The 23249-nt window shown below is 35.6% G+C and overlaps 1 protein-coding gene across 1 annotated transcript; it reads right to left on the bottom strand.

The window, feature by feature from the left end:
- Nucleotides 1–1744: 1744 nt before the first annotated feature.
- On the bottom strand, nucleotides 1745–23249 carry LOC141398453 (fatty acyl-CoA reductase wat-like). The gene is made up of 7 exons (XM_073975736.1): nucleotides 23149–23249; nucleotides 22472–22908; nucleotides 12200–12395; nucleotides 11281–11654; nucleotides 11149–11219; nucleotides 2061–2186; nucleotides 1745–1988 (listed from the first exon to the last, which is right to left on the bottom strand). The coding sequence occupies exons 1-7, from the start codon at nucleotides 23201–23203 to the stop codon at nucleotides 1745–1747; spliced, it is 1503 nt and encodes a 500-aa protein (XP_073831837.1). The 5' UTR covers nucleotides 23204–23249.

Genomic DNA, 23249 nt, shown 5'->3' with positions numbered 1-23249 from the left:
TCAAAACGATGGGTCTTTTGCAGTCGTTTATTTTTGACGTATTCGTTCGTCTGATTTTGTTACGAAAACCAAAAAAATGTCGAAAATAAAAAGCTTTCATTTATTTGTCACACGAATACAAATGTCAACCGCTATGAAAACCAAATTGTGTCTTCGTTCATGAAATCGACGAACGAATAGGAAAAAACTTTTTACAAAAACAGGCTGTTAGTTTCCAAAGCGGTGTGAATAGGATTATCGCTTTAAATACGTAAAATGCAATTTTAAATTTAATGTTTTTGTTTCATTTGGTTTAATATATCAAAATATCAAGCAATTTGTCTTGCTTGAGAGAGTAAAATTCACAGAGAGATGTTGCTGGGAAAGTTATCGTACAGACCTTTGAATAAAATACAAAATTTTTGCTTGTTTGGTTCCTTTAATGGCGGGAAAATTCTTCTGTTTTGGCAAATCAGCTGATTGCGTGCTAGTTTTCGCATGGAAGGTGTCTGTTTACTTTTTAAATTTTTCTTGTAAAAGAGAATAAATACTTACTCTCCGAGAAAGTTCTTGCTGGAAATTTTTTTCTAGGAAAGTAACCACCCAGCTAACAAGAGGGCTCTGATATCCGATTTTTTCTGAACATTTTTTTAGAAATTTTGCCGACTTTCAAATGTAAATAAACAAATGTTGTTTTTGGTTTTCATGTCATACTCTAGACATGGGGGTTGAATTTGAAAGGATAACTAATAGTAAGTTTACATTTACGAAATCCATTCGATTTCAACTGTCAATTGCATAAACGTCAAATGAAATCCAATGGATTTCAGATGAGTTTTCATTTGACGTAAATGTAAACCAAGCATTCATGGTAGAACAAGAAAAGGTAGCAGCAATACCCAGCTGACTGAATTGGGTTGTAGTGTTAGTGTCAAATTTCATATGACATTTTATACATTTATTTCTATTTCGATGTACATTAGGGACATATATTTTTTGAAAAAAAAAATATATATACTTCTTCATATCAATGACATGTAACCTCCCCCAAGTTCAAACGCAGTAAATCCCCGCTTGTAGAGGCGATACAACGTTTGATAATATGTGAGGTATTTTGTTAAAATTTAAAAAAATAAAGCCCTAATAAACATGTGCTTCTTTGATTTGTAAAACAAAACATTGAAACAGCTTCTCCTTTTTCTATGAATTTCCAGCGACCCCAAACTTTTCTGCAAGAATTCTACTTTCTGCGAGAATTTATGCATTTAGTGGAATGATGTGGAACCATAAAAATTGAAAATGTAACGAATTTTCATTCATGTTTTCCAAAATATTCAACCAAATGTGAAAAATTATTAGTTTTTTAAATTCCAATAATTTATAGACATTTCCTTGTTTTGTTTACAAATACAACTGGCAGTAACGTTACAAACAAAAACAAATTCCTTTGTGGTTGTTGTTCGAGTTGTATTTGTTGTAGTATTAACTTTAGCTCTGTTCCTTTACGTTCAAGAATCTTCAAGTTTTACAACTTTTTACTCGAAAAGCGTTCCTTTACTTCAGACACAATACAATTCATATGGGAGCAGTTTTCAACTTTTACTACTTTTGCCGGTTTTACCATTTTCAGAAGTAAAGGAACAGACCATTTACCTTGTATTTGTTCTACCATGCCAAGCATTACAGAAAATACCAGAGATGGGAGTCCAAAATTACAAATGATGTTACCTTTATTGTTCTACCATGAATAAAAACATTTACTGATTCAATTTACAATGGAATATGAGCTTAAATATTTCATGATCAGACCTATAATATACCAAATTATATAATAGCCGCCGATTAATTGAATCGAATAATGTAGTATTCTCAATATGCGAATACGTAGAATAGCTCCCGAAGATGGTTCTGCACTTTCGTTTAGTAAAAATTCTCTCACACCCTTGGCTGCATTGCAGTAATACTCTTCTTGATTACAGTCACAATACCCAAGAAAATTGAAGGTGGACCTGTGAAGGAAGATAACAGATAAATTAATATTTCACATGCTTAAACAAAATGATTCTCCACAACAAACAAACCATTCATTCTCCGTAATAAGTTTCTCTAGAGCTCGGAAATTGTCATTTAGGAAAGTCCATTCGTTATTTAAGAAACCTTTCAGTACTTCGGAGGTTAATACAATACGTCGATTTAATCTGATAAACCTGAAAATGTAATATGAAAAATTATACTAATTTGAAAGTCCATAATAATGCATTGAATAATAGGCTGGTGTTTGGAGTGACATTAAAGAAATATATTGGTTTCAAGTTACCAAAATCAATCAAAAGAATAAAGGCCTGGGTACATAAGCTCCCTCGCTTTCCTGCTTCATTTCTGACATAATAAAAATAAAAGAATAAAGAAGGCCGACCAAATTTCGAACTGTGTTGCCCTTTTCTTTTTTATTCTTTTATTAGAAGCAAGCAAGGCAAGCTCTACAATAGTAATAAAATAGAAAAGTCCATGGTATAAGTAAAGAGGTAGATTTAAATGAAAACAATCTATAGAACCCTTGTTTTCCTTGAATTCCTAAAACTTCAAAATAAAAGCAACAAGTGGTTTTGTTTACAATGCATTTTTTTGAGCATTTTATAAAAAACGCGAAAAATGAATGAAGAGTTTAGTTTTCTCCACATAATCGAGTTGTGAATATGATAAACTGATTGTTTCATTGCAAATCTCACCAATTTCTTCCATACAAATGGTCTAAAAACAATTTTAAAAATAATTGAATTCGATTGTTTTTAAAATTGTTTGGCATATTATTCAAACACCACACACACATACACAGTTTGTTTATATTCCCAATAGAAAATCGAGTCTTCGATGACATTTTCGTCGACGATTCGTTAACGAATATTCCGAAATTGTCATGTACGACAACTTGCATGACCATGTCTTGCATTGTGTCTTGGCAACCCAGTAGAAAGTGTCTTTAAGACAACATTGATGACTCGTGCACGACACTTTCAATTCGTTGAGGACTCTTTGCAGACAGCCCTTTGGGATCGTTGACGACATTTTCACACAAGTGTCCCAGTATTCATGCACGACAACTTGGGTGACAGGGTAAGCGAAGTTGTCGTCGACGACGATCTAGATGACTAAAATCCCCGTATTTCGTCGACGACTGCTTCACCGACCCTGTCTTGCTACTAGTCATCGATGACCCAACTAAAGACATTTTCGTTTATGTTGTCGTGTGTCAAATTTTTATTTAATTATAAAATATATTATTTTTACAAAATAAATTAGTTTATTAATTAATAATACTTAGCTCCCGTATGTTCCGCAATCCAATATTTTCTTCCAGCTTTACCACGCCATACACGTCTTTATTTTTGGATTCTGCAAAAATAAACGATTTTAAATGAATGTTGTGAATGTCCACTAAATTTTCTATAATCTTACCTTATACCACAGACGTTGTATTTTACAGTCGCTGGAATTTTCAATGTTCTCCATGACTTCAACATACATGCACCTATTCAAAGAATAACTACAATTAATTTTAAAGCATTTTAATCTATTTATTCTAGCTTACCGTTTTTTACATAATGCAGTTTGTATAAATAAAATTGTTCAATCAGTAACGCGGTTTCCGAATTTTATGACATTATAATTTTTCATTTATTACAAATCCAAAATAATATAAATATAAATATGTGTACAATTGTTTCAAAGCACACTTTTGAGAATTTTTCGGTTTGTTGCCAAGACACAATGCAAGACATGGTCATGCAAGTTGTCGTACATGACAATTTCGGAATATTCGTTAACGAATCGTCGACGAAAATGTCATCGAAGACTCGATTTTCTATTGGGAACAAACCGAAAAATTCTCAAAAGTGTGCTTTGAAACAATTGTACACATATTTATATTTATATTATTTTGGATTTGTAATAAATGAAAAATTATAATGTCATAAAATTCGGAAACCGCGTTACTGATTGAACAATTTTATTTATACAAACTGCATTATGTAAAAAACGGTAAGCTAGAATAAATAGATTAAAATGCTTTAAAATTAATTGTAGTTATTCTTTGAATAGGTGCATGTATGTTGAAGTCATGGAGAACATTGAAAATTCCAGCGACTGTAAAATACAACGTCTGTGGTATAAGGTAAGATTATAGAAAATTTAGTGGACATTCACAACATTCATTTAAAATCGTTTATTTTTGCAGAATCCAAAAATAAAGACGTGTATGGCGTGGTAAAGCTGGAAGAAAATATTGGATTGCGGAACATACGGGAGCTAAGTATTATTAATTAATAAACTAATTTATTTTGTAAAAATAATATATTTTATAATTAAATAAAAATTTGACACACGACAACATAAACGAAAATGTCTTTAGTTGGGTCATCGATGACTAGTAGCAAGACAGGGTCGGTGAAGCAGTCGTCGACGAAATACGGGGATTTTAGTCATCTAGATCGTCGTCGACGACAACTTCGCTTACCCTGTCACCCAAGTTGTCGTGCATGAATACTGGGACACTTGTGTGAAAATGTCGTCAACGATCCCAAAGGGCTGTCTGCAAAGAGTCCTCAACGAATTGAAAGTGTCGTGCACGAGTCATCAATGTTGTCTTAAAGACACTTTCTACTGGGTTGTTTTGAAGTTTTAGGCATACTCGAATGAAAAAATTTAAATTGACATAAAGCTTTGGCTAACCTTTCTTATTAAACCATGGAAAAGTCCATATGGCACTTACCGTACCGCCCTGTATAAACTTTACAAACCATATCAGTCATTCACAGAGAGAGGAGCCATAAAATATAACCACCTAGGATCACTCGAAAGAACGACATCCGTCTCATCTGCGCCCATGCCCCGACCGATATACACCTCGATATATACCTCGATATACACAAGGGCTCGTGGGTATCCCCAGATAGAAAAACGAGAAACCAGATTGATGTTGTTGCGATATACGGAAGAGCCATTTCCTTGTCGCAGCCAAGGTAAGCTCTCATCCTTATGTTGCGACTAATGTGCGATTTAACACAGAACGGAAGCTGGATGTCGTGAAGCTACAAACACAACTGGCCCACATGCTGGAAGACTCCGCTCAACTGACCTGCTGACAGACAGCACTTCTTGCCCCAATAATGTGGAAGGGCAATGGCAAAGAATCGACCACTCTCTTCAATCAGCCGCAAAATCTATACTACCACCACCACCTAAAAATCGATGGTACGATCAGGAGTGTCGTAAGGCGACAGAGGCGGCATACAGAGCAATTCTGCATTCAGTAACAGCACAAAGTGCCAAGGAAAACTATCGGGGGAAGAGAAGAGAGGTGAACCGTATTTTCAGGAGAAAGAAGAAAGAGCAAGAAAAACACATGAGAGTGAGAAACTCCAGATGTTCAGGAGTCTGAACGAAGTGCGAAAATTTTACCAGAGGGTAAAATACCAGACTGAAGGGTATTGTGTAGGCACATTCTCCTGCAAAGATGATGAAGGTAATCTGGTTATTGATACAGATAGCGTACTGAGTATTTGGAAGGAGCATTTCACGAAGCTCTAAAGGTCACCTGTTCGTCGACTACAAGGCCGCCTTCGACAGCCCAATTAGATCAAATGTGTTCCAATTACATATGTATCTGTGTTCATTTTTTTTCAAAATGGGAACGGAAATTTATCCCAAAATGCGTGCTAGGAGCTCTCTTGATCCGTGCCGGAATAGAGATGCACCCCGCTCCAGTATGGATCTGTTCTGTTTGCCAGATCCGCATCCACAACATGCCAAAATGGTGAGATGTAATGGATGTATGGAATGGGTGCATTTTCGTGGGTGCTCTGGCCTTAGTACCACCCGGGATTACAGCGATAGGTATGTTGCTGCGCCAGAACATCTCTCAGATTGTCTTCAAGTTCGTCGTCGTCGGAATATGGAATAACGTCACAAGTTCTTGTTCTGGGGAAGGATCGCACAAGAAGGGTTACATAGCCGATATTATTTCGCTTTTAGAGGGCAATAACCGTCTGGTGCTAGGGGACTTCAATGCCTACCTTTCATTCCTTAGTAATGGACAGTACAACCCTGACATAGGAAATTGATAGCTCCATGTTATGCACTGTGAATGATGATAAGATGAGATTGCCACAGTAAATAGACCACTTGACTTCATAACCTCCGAACACCGTACTTTTCAGAACAATGGGAAAGCTGATTAGCAAGGGTCTGGAGAATTTACCAATCACCGCTTCAGAAAACTGTCCATTCCCTCAGATTTTCGGGTAGCTGAGAGAACTTTTCGGGACATCATCACTGCAGCAGCCGCTCGCAACAAACCTGTTGGTCGAATTCCCAAAATCTGATCAAATTTCCCAGCAGCAGCGACAGCACTACCAAATGAGCGTGATGAGTTTCGTCGTACGAGCGCTGAAGACCAAGGGTTGCAGAACTAACTCTTGAAGTCAACAGGCTAGTTTTTTTTATTCCTTTATTTGAAATTATTTGATTTAATGTCTTATACTACGAACAATAGTTTAAAAGAAAAAAAAAATAATAATTCAAAAGTTCATACTGAACATAGGGCGTCAACAAACTCTCTCCATATTGGTCGGTCATTTGCTAGGACCTTTATTTGGATCCATGTCATGTTACGAGATTGACATTCGTTTCTAACCATACGAACCCATGTGTTTCTAGGCCTGCCAGGTTTTCTGTGACCCTGGGGATTCCATTCAAGGGCTTGCCTGGCTATGTCGTTGGGTGGTCTTCTCAGTATATGGCCAATCCATTGCCATTTGCGCCTACAGATATCATTTTCGATGGGCTTGCGGTTTGCTAGTGTAAGTAGCTGGGTATTTGTTTGGCCAGAATATGCGCCGGATTTGCTTTAAGCATTTATTATGAAATATTTGCAGTCTCTTTCTGGAATTTTGGGAGTTTCATTTTGGTTGAGATGTTGTTTGACCGCCAAATTCTGTGCAAGGAGTGAAACGCATTGCGGGCTTTATTAATACGGTCCGTTATATCTTCATGGGATCCACCTTCTTTCCAAATAGTACTTCCCAAATAGGAGAAGACTGCGACATCCTCGATAGTTTGTTCTCCATAGGTTAGTGCTGTGGTGTTGTTAAAAGCAATTCGCATTACCTGGGTTTTCTTTGCGTTAATTTTCAGTCCCACTTTGTTGGCGTTATTTAAGAGGGCGTATAATTTTTCTCTATATCTTCAAAACGGTGCGCAAACAGGCAGATATCGTCAGCGTAATCGATCTCATAAAGCAGCTCATTTATGTTCCAGCTTCTTATTTGTTTCCTGCAGCACGCAATCCAGGAAAGTAAAAATAATGTGGGTGACACAGTCTTGTTTAACGCCAGAAAAGGTCTCAAAGGGTTCACTCTCTTGTCCTTTGTTGCGAACTCTGCATTTTGCACCATTGTATAGGTCACGTATCAGGCGTATAATTTTCTGAGGAATCCCTTTTATATTTAGACAAAGCAGGTCGGGACACAGTATCAAACGCGCGTTCAAAGTCCACAAACAGGAGATAGAGACTGCTGTTATATTCAATAGACTGCTCTATTAGGATTCGAACAGTGTTTATATTGTCCACACATGATCTCCCCGGTCTAAATCCGGCTTGCTCTTTACGAAGGATGGTTTCGACTACTGGGGATATTCGCTGAAGAATGATGGCTGACAAAAGTTTATTTATCACGTTTTGTAGAGTTATGCCTCGCCAATTATTGCATATCCTAAGATCACCCTTTTTCGGTATGGCAACTACGATGCCTTCCTTCCAGCATTGTGGTATGGTCTCTTGCTCCCAATGTTCTCTTATTATGGGAGTTTTAGAGTGGTTTAATATTTTTTAATCTCTTCCTCTTGGCTATTTCTCGAAGAGTTTCGTCGGAAATTCACGGCTTGTGGGTTCTTTTCTGAATGCCAAGAATATGCGCTGCACTATGGTGGCAGGTGTTTTGAATGGTGGACCAAGAAGTGTGTGCATGTGTGTTCAGCTGATCCGCTATGTAGTTCTTATATTGCCTGGCAACATTTTTGACCTGGAGCTTGTAGGTATTGTACTTGGGAGGTTAGTAGGCAAACATAATCAGAAAAAGTTGCTAGACCACTTGAAGCAATGCAACAGGATTAAGTAAATTGTGAACAACGGTTAAATCACCCTCGTATCCGGGAAAGAAGGATGAGGAAGTACCACCACAATTTACGATGCGCGATGTTGCAGACGTCATCCGAAACGCGAAATCACCCAAAGCGTTCAGTGGCCCATACGGAATATCAATGGTAATGCTTTGACCCTAGATTGGAATCCTCAACGTAGCAGGAAAAAGAGAAGATCTAACAACTCCTGGAAAAGAAGTCGTATGAAGGAATTTGAATCCACCGGAAAATCATGGATCGAAATAAAAGCGATGATTTTTTGAGGTCCTATGCTTCTCAAGGAGTTAGGCGGAAAAAAAGAAAAATTTAATGAACCCGGAGTTGAGAATTAACAAGTGTCCTCAACCTATCGTTAGGCACCCATATTATACCAGAAACCCGGAAAGTTGGCAGTGTGGTCCCGCTACAATCCGATTTCCCTCATGTCACCAGTAGCTACGATTCTAGAGGCACTGTTCCTGCCACAATGAGAAGCAGTTTTCCAGTTACCCAACATCAACATTGATTCCGAAAAGTGCATAGCACTATAACAGCATTACACGCCATATCCACACATATCAGTAGAAAACTGAAGCAGAACAGTCCGTGTGACCGAACAGTCATGGTACCTCTTAACCTATAGAAAGCTATAGGTATCGCGAAACCATGCCAAGCTGTTCGAGGATATAGAGAAGACCACTCTCCAGTAGTGTTTAAAAATAATCAACTACATGAGCTGACGCCAGTCGTTTGTGGAATTCATAGACAAGCATAGCGATCATGAATACTCACGTAGGGAGCTTCTCACGAGTGAGTTGCAGCTCACTTCTCACGTCTCGACCTATCACAAATGACAAGGGAGGAGCGAAAAAAGTGAAGAGGGGTTCACAAGTTTGAAAATTGAAAATAGTGCCGCATTTTGTGAACCCTTGAAAATATAATTTGCGTTGCCATATCGTTATTTTATTTACAAATAATTTTGCAGTAACTAAATTCGTAATTTTTTTATAAAACATTACTTTATTTTAAATTAAATTAATATTTCTAAAACGAAAAATAATTTTTATCAACAATGCACTTTAAAAATACTTGGTAATTGATAAAAAATATTAAATGTTTGATATGTGGCAACATCTGTAACAGCTGTTTTTTTTTTTTTTTTGTTTTGACAGATACATACATACATATGTAAAAATTGTTTATTTACGCCCGAAGAATTTCTGCAATTTGCAGAAAAGTTAACAAAAACCGTTTAAAGGTCATTAAATGGCAAAAAGAAATGAAAATGTTTAATATTGCATTTTAAATGATGTGCGAAACGACAAACGCTGAGGAATACAAAGAAAACCAAGCAAAATTTTGTGGAAGTCGTTCCATGCGATGCCAATATCTCACTGGATCTTTTGTATTAGTTCAAATGAAGTTGTGAAAGGTCCCATTTTCAGCATTTGGAAGGAATTTAAATGTAAATAAATACAATACGTAAATAAATACAATACGTGAAACATCCGATCTTTTCTCCAGCAATAGGACCAATTATATGAATGCTAAGTACAATTCGTGAAATTCGGATCCTATTCAACATTTGAACCAATTTCATGGATTTGAAATACAATTTCTCAATTTTCAACAAGGTTAACCCTGCAAAAGGCTATAATATAAACATGCCCTTTTTTATGAATTTAATCCTTCCTATTGTGGCTTGTTCGTGGAATATGCCATGCCAAGGTGGTGGTAATACCATTCCACTGGGTTATTGAAGATGCCATCCCAAATGATTTGGATCTTTTAGGGGTCACAGTACTGTAAAAAGAATGGGCGTAGGTGGTAAAAAGGTGACATATAACTTGCACTCATGCTTGAATAGAATCTTTGGCATCCAATATTTTGCTGGGAACCTTAGCGAACAAAGAACAATACAAAGGCACTTAAGATATGTCACTTATCATCTTGAGTGGCCGCAAGGTTTGGAAGTACCTACAAAAAAAATTTTAGAAAGGTGTTGCTCCTGATTGGATCCTCTTCCATTCCTGTTTTCATCATATGATTCTGAACCGCTTCCCATATCTGAAAAATGTTGGCCAACTTCAACTCCATCTCCAAATTACGCCAAACTCGATTGAGGTCTTCCTTGCTTCATTGATACACGGATGAACATGTATAGTTGCCAAAAGAATTTCTAATTGTTTTTTTATTTGTTACCTTTAACGTAAAACACAAATAAATACAATTGATTACCATTGCAAAAGATTCGTTTCTTGTCGATTTTTTCTATAAAAAATGTCCATAGTTACATTTTTTTGTTCAACTCACCTTGATTTCTGTAGTGAGAGAAAATTGCCTCACATTCTCACTTTTTTGACATTTATGATAGCTACTGTTCTCACGAACGTGAGTTTTGTTCTCCCTTATGATGTTTATAATAAGGGAGGAGGCGAGAGTGAGAAAACTCACGGTGAGATGATGTTCATGATTGGGCTGAAGATGTCTAAACCCCGTAGAGTGAAACAGGGAGTTCCCCAAAGAGGAGTGATATCCCCGGAACAGTTTGAAATTCCACAATCTCCAGACGTCATAGAGATCGTAATGTATGCGGATGATTGTACGATCTTAATGTCGGGTCCTATCGTCGATGACATATGTAATAGGTCAAATGTCTACATAGCGGACCAGTCCAGTTCTTCCCTCTGAGGAATGAAAAAATATCCACTGCTTAATCCACTGCCACACTGTTCATCACTTGGAGGACAGAACTGAGGCTTCTCTTGACATATTGGTCGATGGTGTACTGATTCCGACCACTAACTACCCCAAAATATTGGGTTTAACGTTCGATAGCATGTTTAGCTTAACTTTATCAATGATTGCAACTAGAAGGTCACCTAGCATTACCCATAAGCGTCATTAAACGATGTTCTTCATCGGTTATGCGAGAGTGAAAACTCGTGCTCTGCCAGCGCACTGAAATTATGAGAATAATACAAATATACTTACATGGGCTTTTTTCCAGCGATAATCATAAACAAATCAAGAAATATGGCTGGAATTATTTGCAGAGTTATAAACTGAAAAAAAAATATAGAATCTCATTATCGAGAAATCATACCAAAAATTAATTTTGCTTACCCTAAAATAGTGCCATACACGATAACTGGTTATACTTCCCTCTGGCAGCCATAAACATTTATCGAATGGTACCTTCAATAGAATCCTCTTTCCAATTGTAAGAATATCATCATTACTTAAATAGCGCTTTGAAGAATTACAACAATTGAATATCTCCACTTCAGCTGTGGTTGGCAGTGGTGGCTGTGTGCCCAATTTAAATGCAGCAACAAGAAGAGATGTGGCGCACATATCGACAGGAATAACATCAGGTACTGTATTAGGATTACCATAACTGGTACGCATAAGTCCAGTACCACTGGCTACTAACATACCAATTGGTCCATTGATGTTATCCACCCAGCCTGGCATAGGTTCTTCATAGCTGCTGATGACTGGCGATGGAAAAAATGAATTATCGTCAGATTTATTAGAGATTTAAATTTACTATTGACAATTTTAATAAATCCCTACGCACAGTGTAATACTACAAAGACATAAATACAACAAGATAAGACATTTTTTTTGCTATCATTCTTCAGTGAATGGCTTTTGAATTTAACAATGTTATATCACGATATGGTGATATAACATTTTTTCTTTTATACATTTTTACGTATTTAACCGAATTTACCGATCCAATTGACATAGAATTATTCTTGAATAGATTCTTGAATTCATAAATTTCGTTTCTGATACCATTACATGAAATGTTCCCCCTTGGTTGCGATTTTGAATTAACTGCAACTTGTTAAGGGTAATTAATGTTTGTATACAAAGTTTCGTAAACATTTTTTTTGTTGCATGCATTTTGTCTAGTCTTAGTTGTATTTATGTCTTTGAATACTAAAAGCACAGTAAACGTTGGAGCATAGTGAAGGCGGTGACGCGACAAAAAGATGTATAATGATATTAGCATCATGCATTTATCATTGCTTACCTATTGATGGCCTTAATATTCCTATAGGCAATGTATCACGATGATCATTGATAACATGTTCAGCTAAACTTTTGGTGAATGTATATGTGTTGGGGTGATTCGAAGAAATCTTGGGAAATAAAATATTCAGCGTATTCACATCACAAGTCTCTGCCAATTTAATCATGTTGCGCCAATCGGCATATGGTGGATATATCTGTAAGAGAAAACAAATTATATGTATCATGGTTCAATTATTAGAAGGTTGGGAAGGTTCATGAAATTATAAAAAAACAACTCTGATGCCGGTTTGCTTATAACTTCAAATGAATAATAACAAATTCAACAGATTTAGTTTATTTGAAACATGACACAATTACCCAGGTTGTGGCATAGTAAAATTTTGAATATGTTATTTCAAAACTTTATGTTGTTGGGGAAATTACAACGAAAATATTTTTTTTATAAAGGGATATGACTTTTCATATTCGACCAGTTGGTGTGATACCACTACCTGGTTAATTGTGCCATGATTTGAAATACACTAGTTTTCGCTTACCTGCACATTGAAAAATTGCAGAAATGTTTGTGCACGTAAGCCAAAAATTCAGTTATCTTAAATAAATTTGAGATAAAATAGCATATTTGTTCTACGCAAGAAAAATGAAATTGGGCTGCTAACGCCAAAACGCAGCTAAAACTAATGCAGCTAAGTGAAAACTACTGTATAGTCAAATATTTAAACTGAACTATTTTATATATTTATGTATGTCCACGTTATGGTATAGCCCCCATATAACGGTACCTGCAGATTTTTGTGCCACGGTGGAGACTGAGCTCACCGTGGCACCACCTTGGGAGCACCTTTAACATCCTTTAAGAATAGTGAGCTAGCATGTTTACTCATAACAACGTTAAATACTTGAGTTGGTCAAAGAAACTACCACCTCTAAAGTTGACGACCTCGCAAAAATTTTATGGATTATAAACAGCGAATCTGCACCTGGAATGTTCGGTGCAGATTACGCTTTGGCAGATGTACTTGAAAAATAAAATACCGATTTTACTGCCATACAGGAAATACTATGGATTGGTAAAGGTGTCACAAGAACACCTAACTAAGCAGACCGCCTTATAGTAGGTGGTCGTTAGAAGAAAGGAAATAAGAATTTCCATTGCCACATGTGGTATGACTGAAATAGATTAGTAGAGGCAATCTGTGAGCAGTCTGATAACCATGTGTTTGCTTGCTACATGTATGCGCATGTATGATAAGGATATTTTACGACCTCTCCATAAGATTGTATGGCAGATGCGTTCGTACACATATGTGCACTTTTTCCTACACACTAGTTTAAGTAGGTTAAGTAATATTTTTGTATTTAGTTAGTAAAATATTCTTACTAACTAACTTACGTTTAATAAATCAGTGCATGTATAGCATTCAAAAAGGAACGTTCTATAGATCCCTATTACAGTGTGTAAATAGGGTGATCTTTAAAGCTGAGTACACATTGTCAGTTTTGAATGACAGCTTCGTTGTTGATTGCTAGTGTGGTCGTTCATTTTTGTCATTCATCATGCAACCGCAAAATGTTTTGTGGTTGCTGGACGGTTTGACAGTTATCGATAATTGCGAAATATCGACATTCAAAACGAGCAATGTGTACCCAGCTTAAAGAAATTTTCAATGACACGTTGAAGCTTTACGACTGGTAACTGATGTTTTCCCCCCAAGACCGGAATCGAAGCGACTTTATCCGCATACAATTTTGACTTTACATATTCTCACAGGAAAAAGTCTAACGGAGTGAGGTCTTTCAAGTGGTGGTCTTTCAATAAATCCATTGATTGATATGATGTGTGAGAAGTGGCGCTGTTTTGTTGAAACCAAATGTCGCCGAGATTACGAGCTTCAATTTCGGACATCAAATAGTCGGTTATCACGGCGCAATAACGGTCGCCATTGACGAGGAAGTCCTAATAGGCATAATTTTGAAGAAATAGAGTCCGACGATTCCGCCGACCCACAAACCATTATTTTTTCTGGATGAAGTGACAGCTCTTGAATATCTTTAAGTTGCTCTTCTTCCCAAATGTGTGTGGCAATATTGCTTCTTTACATACCTATAAAGCCAGAAATGTGCCTCATCACTGAACAAAATTAGGCTCGAAACACACTCCCCACATAACGCGAATTTTCGTAATAAAGTTGAACGATATATTTCATGAGCGCTTAGAAGAAACGGACGGCAGTTGTCCTGTCCATGATATTACATTTATTCTCTGCAGTTTTTAATGACGAAATTGGAAGGGAGAATAACTTTGGCCCAACAGTCTGAAAATTCAGTCTCCTCAGTGAAACTTCTGCAAAGGAATTCATCGCATGGACTCGGACCACCATATTGTTGCAGCAAAGGTACGTACTACGTATCCGCTTAAACATTACAAATAAAGTACGAACAGACACATCACGGAAGTTGGACATCGGTAAGCTGCAATCACAACACATAGCTACAGCATATTCCACTCATCTGGCCCAATTGTTTGGCCCATACCTATATACGTCCGTATACCCAGGGCGTGTGTGGTGAAAAAAGTAGAACACATGTATTCTTACCCTGCGTTTACAAATGCCAGTATTGGCAAGACAATAGCAAAAATACAAACCTTTTTCACAAATACATTTATAAATGTTTAAATACCCCCCATACCATTGCTATCACAAACGATCCGTTTTCGAATGTTTTTCGATAGTTTTGCGGATATTTTGTTCGAAAACGACACTCGAGAACGAATTAAAAACGATTCATTCGTCGCTCAGTTTGTGGCAGGAAAACCTTCGAATTCGAATGTCGTTAATAATATTATTAGCGAATGAAAGATGATAGTTTTTACGATAGTGCCGATAGTGCATTTTTGGCGGAGTTTCGATTTCATGACATGTTTAACTTTATCTGACGTCTCTTGATTTTTCTGTTATGTACCTTTTCTTCTTTGTAATGTTTGCGATTCAATGCGTGTAACAGTTTATAACCATTGTTGTCTTGTATTTGTAACCAAGCTATATGTTGTGTTTATCATCACTTCTTGTTAATATTATAAGTAGCATTTATATTTGACGAAGCAGGCAAGGCAGCTTATGTACGCAGGCCTTAAGCTCTTGTGCATTATACTGTAGAGTAATCGAACAACATCCAGTAACAATTTGTACAAATTTTGAGTAAACGAACACACATACTGTCTGTGTGTAAACGGCTAGTAAGGCGGCCATCAGACCATCTGCTTTTTCACATGTATGTTGTCACTTTGGGTATACTAATATACAGAACAGCTGATGTCATATATGTGAAAAGGCAGATGATCTGATGGCGGCCTTAATGTTCTGCTGTGAGAACTACCGAAATACGTCGAGCGTATACTTTTTGTAAGTTTGTGTGTGTTTTGTATTTTAAAAGCAAAAGCCCAACAAAACATGAAATACAATTCATTGCAAAGGAAAATTATTTGTTTTACGAATGAAAACATTTAAGTAAGTTTCGGTCGCGGATTTAGTGTTTAAAATGTGATTTTGGACCGGTGGTGCTCAAAATATTTTGTGCATTAAGGTAAGGTCACATTAGGCAAATATTTGCTACAAATTCGTTTTCCCATATTTGCCCAAACAAATTTGAATTTCATACAAATTTTTATTTGTGTTCACATTACAGGCAAATATTTGACACATTTTGTTTGTTCAAACAGTGACAAACAACGCAATGGGCAAACATGTTTGCCGTGTGTTCACATTTGAAAAGATATTTTCACCCAGAAACTGTTTAAGCAAACTGCCAGCAAATATTAAATAATTTTGCCGAGAAAAAGAGAGAAATAATGAAAATGGCGTTTTGTTTATTGTTTGTTGTGGAGAACATAGACTAATGAAAACATAGACGAAGGAATACTCAATTTTGCGCCGTCAAGCTACTCAAACACGAAAACTCAAAAAAGTTCGAAGACGTTATTTGGGGAAAGTGACAATATTTTCTTGGATATTTTTGTCTGAGGATATTGTTCCCATCAAAAACTAACCCCATGTAGCCTCTTGCCAGAACAAAATATTTATTAACTTGTATTTTTTGGCATTTTATTTTGAGTTGCATTTTCAGCACACTCAATTCGAACTTATAGCCCGTTTAGACAAGTCATTTTAAATCGACTCGATTTCTAAATCCAACTTTCAAATCCTAGTTGTTTAAACTAGTCTAAAATGATATAAGATGCCAGTCAGCTGATCTTTGTTTACGTATACATAAGCGAATTTGCAAAAAAATTGCTTGAAAATTAAAAATGGAATGGAATACTGCAAAAAATAATCTCAAAAATTGCTATTAAATATGTTGCTTACAATTTATATTAAATTAAAGGTACATCCATTTTATTTTTATTTAATATTTTTTCTATTTTTCCGCTTCTGTTTGTTTTTGTGTGTTTGTGTTTACAGTTACTTGAAAAATGTAAATAATAGGGTTATGACTTTTTTACAACCTCACATCCCTGTGTCATATATTGATGAGCTTTTGCATAATATGCCATTTAGATATGGCGCCATTAGCCGGATTTAGCCCATTATCAGGTTTTATTTGCTAAATCCAGCCAAAATCTACCAGATTTCCCATACAAAAATAAATCCTCCTATTGAGTGGATTTGTTTTAAATCTGGCATAAATCCTCGTATACAACTCTGTTTTTTGCAACATGTTGCTAGAAAATACGAAAAGTTGCAAGCTGGCACAAGAAACAAGGTAGATGCATCGGTGAATTGCTACACTAAAAATAATTAAAAATGTAAAAATTTGTAAACAAGGCGGAAAAATTAAATTTGTTTTGATCTACAAAGTTGATTTTAATCAACCAAGACTAATAGTACGTTTATATATAACAGGATTTAACAAACCCGCTGGGTTTTAAATGTCAATTCCATTACATATACGTCAAACAAATCCTCATAAAGAAGATTAACCCTGCAAAAGGCTATAATATAAACATGGCCTAATATTTATGATGTGTAAACGATAAAATAATTCGTTTATTTATTTTAGATGGACAAACTGTGATAAAATAATTCTTTATTTACTCTTTAGTTAGCATTAGTAGCATAATGTGCTAACATTTTCAGTATTAAATAATAAATTTGTAATTTGACGTGTGTTTTTTGAGACGAATTCAATTTACAAAAAAAAATTTAACGTTTCAAATTCGTTCAGATGGGCTGATGCATCTACCTTGGTAATTGTGCTATGAACAAAAATCAGCTGACTGCCATTTAAATCCTCCAAAATGTATATCTAAATGCAATGAGATTTGTACTGGATTTATTAAATCCAGTCGAGGATTTATGGCTAGTCTAAATGAGCTATAAGATTAGATAAAATCTTAATTGCAAGGTGATTCGATAGAAAAAAGCTCACGCACAAAAAGCTGTTAAATTTTTATAGATGAGCTTTTTGGAAAAATGTTTGGAGTCACTTTAAGCACATAAATAACTCAAAACAATCGTTAAAGCCACACGACATATCCAGAATGACATAACCTTTTGTTTCTCACCAATTTTATTATTACATATATATCATTTTATATCATATATAGCTTTATTCCATGTATCACATAAATTGAAAGTGCTTTGTGGGGGACCTTTTTCAATATTTAAATGGCATAAAAATTATTTTAGTCATTAATAGGCAAAATGCCACTTATTCTTGCAAAAGGAAACAAATTTTGGAGCAAATTTTTCATAGGCAAAAGTGCAATCACTCCCGCTAAAGGAAATCATTTTTGAGAAAAAGGTCAAAAAGTCATAACCCTAGTAAATAAACGACACATGAACATAGTTGCCAATATTGGTACAGACTACAATAGTTGCATTTTTAGGAGCAAAAAGCAGTGTTGTATATCAAAATATTTCGATTTAACATTTGATTTAAAACAAATCCAAGTTTTGAGTTGATTTAATTTTGTACGGTAAATCAGGGTGGATTTGGGTAGATTAAGCACTTAAATCGAGATACTGCCCTTAATCATCGTATAAGGGTATAGTCTAAACGGGCTAATACTCGGTGAGAGCATTCCGTCGTCTATCTTTTCATTAGTCAATGGTGGAGAAGGCAAATCAAAGACCACCTTGTCGGAATGAGTTCATTTCTGTATTGTTGCGAATGTATGTATTATGGCACATTGACATTGTGCCTTGGAAAAATATTTTTATAAGCAGCTTTCAATTTTGTTTATTATGAATTCATAGATATTTGTATTTAAATGTTGTCAACGTAGTATTTCAACCAAAAGTGTAAATACCGTTTGCAATGAAAGCGTTTTCTTTTAATGAAAATAATATACAGTTTAACAAGGTAATGCTTTTAAACATAGAAAACAAAGTTTTTTTGTATTAACTTATGAAAATTAAAATTTTTATAAAAATATCGCGCTTTTCTGTTAAATTAGTTGGTGAAGTTTGTGAAGATAATATTGGGCGTATAAATAAAACCCCACATAGTATAACTATTGGTCTGTACGATAACTTCGCAAGTGAAAAGTACTTGCAAGTACTCAGCAAGTTCTCCGTAACCTCTCTCCACTAATTTTACTCTCTCGAAGCAAAAGATTGTTATCGAACAGCAATTTGCCAACACTTGCAAGAAGTCAGCTGATTTGATAAACAAGAAGAAGTTGGAGGAAAAGATCAAATAAAATAAATAATAAAATAAAAAATAGTCACCACAAACTACAAAATAATTTATTTCACTTACATTATCGTTTTTCAAAATTTATTTAATATTTTTTCCCTTTTTTATTTCTATTTATTTGTTGTTTATGTTTTTGCCAAGAAGTCCGCCATAAAGCATTCGAATTTAAATCAGCTGATCAAACTTGCAAATTCTTGCAAGAAAAAATTTCCTTGCAAAAACTTGTAAACAAAACTATCCAAAATTCTCTCACAATTGTCTCCAAATTCGCTCTCTTTTACTTTACAAGTTTAGGCATTTTGTAAAAGTTTGTGCAAATTTGTACAAACTTTTGGGTTATCGTACAGACCTTATAATAACCAAAAACAATAATTAAATGTAATACAGTGTCAAATCTAGGAGAATATATGTATATACATATCGTCACCAAAAATGCCCGAAGACGAAACCCACACGCAAATCGAAATTCGTTTTTTGTCGGGATCTGATACATAAAGTTTCAAGCTTCTACGTTAAAAAACAACGATCCTATTCAAGAAATGGCATTTCGGAAAATGGGATAATAAATATTGCAGATTTTGTTGTAATAACGGATCCCAAAACCAAGCGTTTCCACTGTTTTGGTTTCATTTATTACTCCCATTCGTATAGGATTGATAATATCCCGAATACTCGCCCTCATAAGAATTATAATATAAAACCATATTTACAAGAAATTTCGTCATTTTATGGTCATAATGCCCCTTTTTAATATGTGACAACAATGTGTTTCAGCAGATATTTGCTCTTGTTTGCTCTTACCATAGACTAATGACATTGACTAATGAAAAGATAGACGACGGAATGCTCTCACCGAGTATGTTCGAATTGAGTGTGCTGAAAATGCAACTCAAAATAAAATGCCAAAAAATACAAGTTAATAAATATTTTGTTCTGGCAAGAGGCCATAGACTAATAAAAAGATAGACGAAGGAATGCTCTCACCGAGTATGTTCGAATTGAGTATGCTTACAGAGGTACTCAAAATAAAATGCCAAAAAATACAAGTTAATAAATATATTGTTTTCGCAAAAGGCTACATGGGGTTAGTTTTTGATGGGAACAATATCCTCAGACAAAAATATCCAAGAAAATATTGTAACTTTCCCCAAAAAACGTCTTCGAACTTTTTTGAGTTTTCGTGTTTGAGTAGCTTGACGGCGCAAAATTGAGTATTCCTTCGTCTATGTTTTCATTAGTCTATGCTGAAATGACTGGTGGGCACAAAATATTTCAAAAGGAATGATTCCCAAAATAAAAGCCACTTCGAGAATGGACTTTGTCGGTCCATTCCTTCAAGTACATCCTCCGCAACACATTAGAGCTTCAAACCATAGAGTCGATATTATCAATTCACACATTGAGGGTATACTTTTACTTGTAAATTAATTTTGTCGTTTGTCAAAACTGTTTTGACACAATAGGAGGACCACAGGAAAAATTTTTAATCAGATGTTTGCTGTGTCCTACCGTGTAATGATTGTACCAAGGCATATCGACCAGGTAGTGGCATCGACATATTTGTAATATGTTATTTCAGAATGTTCTTTATGTTGTTGGGGAAATTACAACAAAAATAATTTTTTTATAAAGGGATTTGACACTTCATATTCGAACAGCTGGTGTGTAGAGTTGGGAAATTGAACGACCTAGTTCACTGTCCTAGTTCAAAAACGTATGAGTAACATCATCCAAACTAACGTGAGATAATAAGTATACGCATTTTGTTCAAAGAAACGACCGGTGTCCATTGAACTAGATAGTGAACTAGGTAGTTCAATATAGTTCAATTTGCACAACTCTACTGGTGTGATACCACTACCTGGGTAATTGTGCCATGGATTGTACCACATGGTACAATAATACAGGTAGCATTATCATGCCAGCTGATAGTAACATAATGTGTCAATTGCATTTGAATTAATGTCAAATTTTGACATCTTATGTTACCAACAATAGCCGATGCGGCTACCTGTGTATTTGTACCATGTTGTACCATGAATGTTCAACACATTTATGTTGTCTTTTTTGTTATTTGTCCATATTTACATTTGGCAATTTTCCTTGTGGCAATTGTCAGTTTGATGGAGAGAGAGGTGAGGAATATGTAACCCTTCGCCTCTCAACATCCTCTCTCACCAACAAACTGACAATTGCCGCAAGGAAAATTGCCTAATGTAAATATGGACAAATAACAAAAAAGACAACAGAAATTGGTCTGTTCCCTTACTTTTGAAAATAGTAAAACCGGCAAAAGTAGTAAAAGTTGTAAACTGCTCACATATGAATTGTATGGTGTCAGAAGTAAAGGGACGCTTTTCGAGCAAAAAGTGGGAAAACTTGAAGATTCTTGCACGTAAAGGAACAGAGCTAATGTGTTGAACATTCATGGTACAATCATTACACGGTACCAGACATTCGTCACATTTTCGGTCTAGAGAATTGACCACATATGTCTTCATTTGGCACAAAGAAATGACGAATTACGTCAGCTGTTCTTTAAATTAAACTTTTTCAAATACCTGGAAGCAAAGCTGAAATTTATTGCGACACCTCAACTGGCAAGATTCGACCTTACCCTGCGTTTACAAATGCCGGTATTGGCAAGACAATAGCAAAAATACAAACCTTTTTCACAAATACATTGATACATTTTTAAATATGTGTAGAGAAAAATATGAATGTATTGGTGAAAATGGTTTGTAACTTAGCTATTGTCTTGCCAATACTGTCTGTGTGTAAACGCCTAGTTACTTACATACCTAAAGAAATGCGTGGATCAATAATTAATTCAATTCATGGTCATTCACATCCGGGAACTCAATCTACTCGGAAATTGTTAGCTCAACGCTTTGTGTGGCCCTCAATAAATCAAGACGTTGGCAGATGGATGTGGCCTTCAATAAATCAAGACGTTGGCCTGCCAAATATGCAAAGTTACTCGTCAAAATCTTCTTTGCGGCGTTTTGAAGTGTCGACCAGAAAATTTCCATGTGTAGGTCTAGTACCTCAAACGGAAGGGTATCGTTACATTCTGACAATTGTTGATCGTTATACTCGATGGCCCGAAGCGATTCCAATTAAAGATATTACATTGCCTACAATTACTGAAAACTTGTTCTCCGCAAGGGTTTTATGGTTCGGTTGTGCAGACAATTGGTCTGTTCCAGTACTGCAAGAATCTACTAATTTTTACTATTTTTTCGACAACATAAAGGAAAAAATTTTATCTTAATAAAAAGTAGTAGCATCTTGCAGGTTCTGGAACAGAGCAAATATTTATACAGATAGAGGAGATCGAATTACATTCGCTAATTTCGAAAGTATGCAAGTATGTGGACAAAGGCTGTACCATAAACCGAGATAATGCACTAAATCATCGAACAAGTGTATACGCTTAAAGAGGATATTGGCGCATGTAGTTCTGTAATGGCTTATGTTGAAGCAATAAATCTAACAGGCGATTTTTTTTTTCAATTATCAACTTTTACACCAACTGAACAGTTTGACACATTAAATAAGTTTTACATACCTTTTCATCTAACACCTTACGATCCGGATGACAGTATGCTGTTGAAACATGAACAAAAGCTTTCATCTTGGGCAATTCTTGGGCCAATTTAACCATTTCGTAGGCACCACGTGTATTCAGTAAAATCGCCGACTTTAAGTCTTCGTCGAAACGTACTGTGGCCGCTACATGAAATATTATTGAAACATTGCGTAATTTCTCCTTATCCTGTGCCGAAATACCCAAACCCTTCTCATAACAATCGCCTGATATGATTGTGATCTTTTTAAATGACTCCTGTTGTTTGTTACGGACTCGTCGAAATACTGGCATCTCCAGCAACTCCTTTAAGCGTTCTTCAGGAGATTTATTCTTTTTGGTACGCATTAAAATGTAAAGTTTCGAAACATTTGGTAGGGAGTATAGAATTTTCTCAATCAATACTTTGCCAATGAAACCTGCAGCAAGAAAGAATACAAATAGTTTGATTGGTTTAAATATTTGTGATTAGGTTATGATTGGTTTACATTTACGAAATCCACTTGATTTCAACTGTCAATTCCATTGCTTAAACGTCAAATGAAATCCAATGGATTTTAGATGAGTTTTAATTTGACGTATACGCAAAGGAATTGACAGTTGAAATCAAGTGGATTTCGTAAATGTAAACCAAGCATTAGGTTGTAAAATTGGCTTACCTGTTCCACCGGTGATAAAAATTTCTTTATCCTTATAAAAAGTTTCAATAGACATTTTTGAATGAATTTTTATTATATTAAGTTTAGTTTGTTGAACTGTA

Source organism: Musca autumnalis, unplaced genomic scaffold (genome assembly GCF_047663935.1).
Source record: "Musca autumnalis isolate F117 unplaced genomic scaffold, ASM4766393v1 scaffold_3, whole genome shotgun sequence".
NCBI classification, from domain to species: Eukaryota; Metazoa; Arthropoda; class Insecta; order Diptera; family Muscidae; genus Musca; species Musca autumnalis.
Note: the sequence above shows the minus strand (reverse complement) of the source record. Positions and strands in the feature narration are given on the sequence as shown.

What these genes read in the sequence shown, in the direction of transcription:
- LOC141398453 (XM_073975736.1), bottom strand. Translation starts at nt 23,203, where the DNA reads ATGTCTATTGAAACTTTTTATAAGGATAAAGAAATTTTTATCACCGGT. An exon ending in GTGTATGGCACTATTTTAGG is followed by an intron (nt 11,220 to 11,280) that starts GTAAGCAAAATT and finishes TTTTTTTTTCAG; the next exon opens with TTTATAACTCTGCAAATAAT. An exon ending in ATCGCTGGAAAAAAGCCCAT is followed by an intron (nt 2,187 to 11,148) that starts GTAAGTATATTT and finishes TTACATTTTCAG; the next exon opens with GTTTATCAGATTAAATCGAC.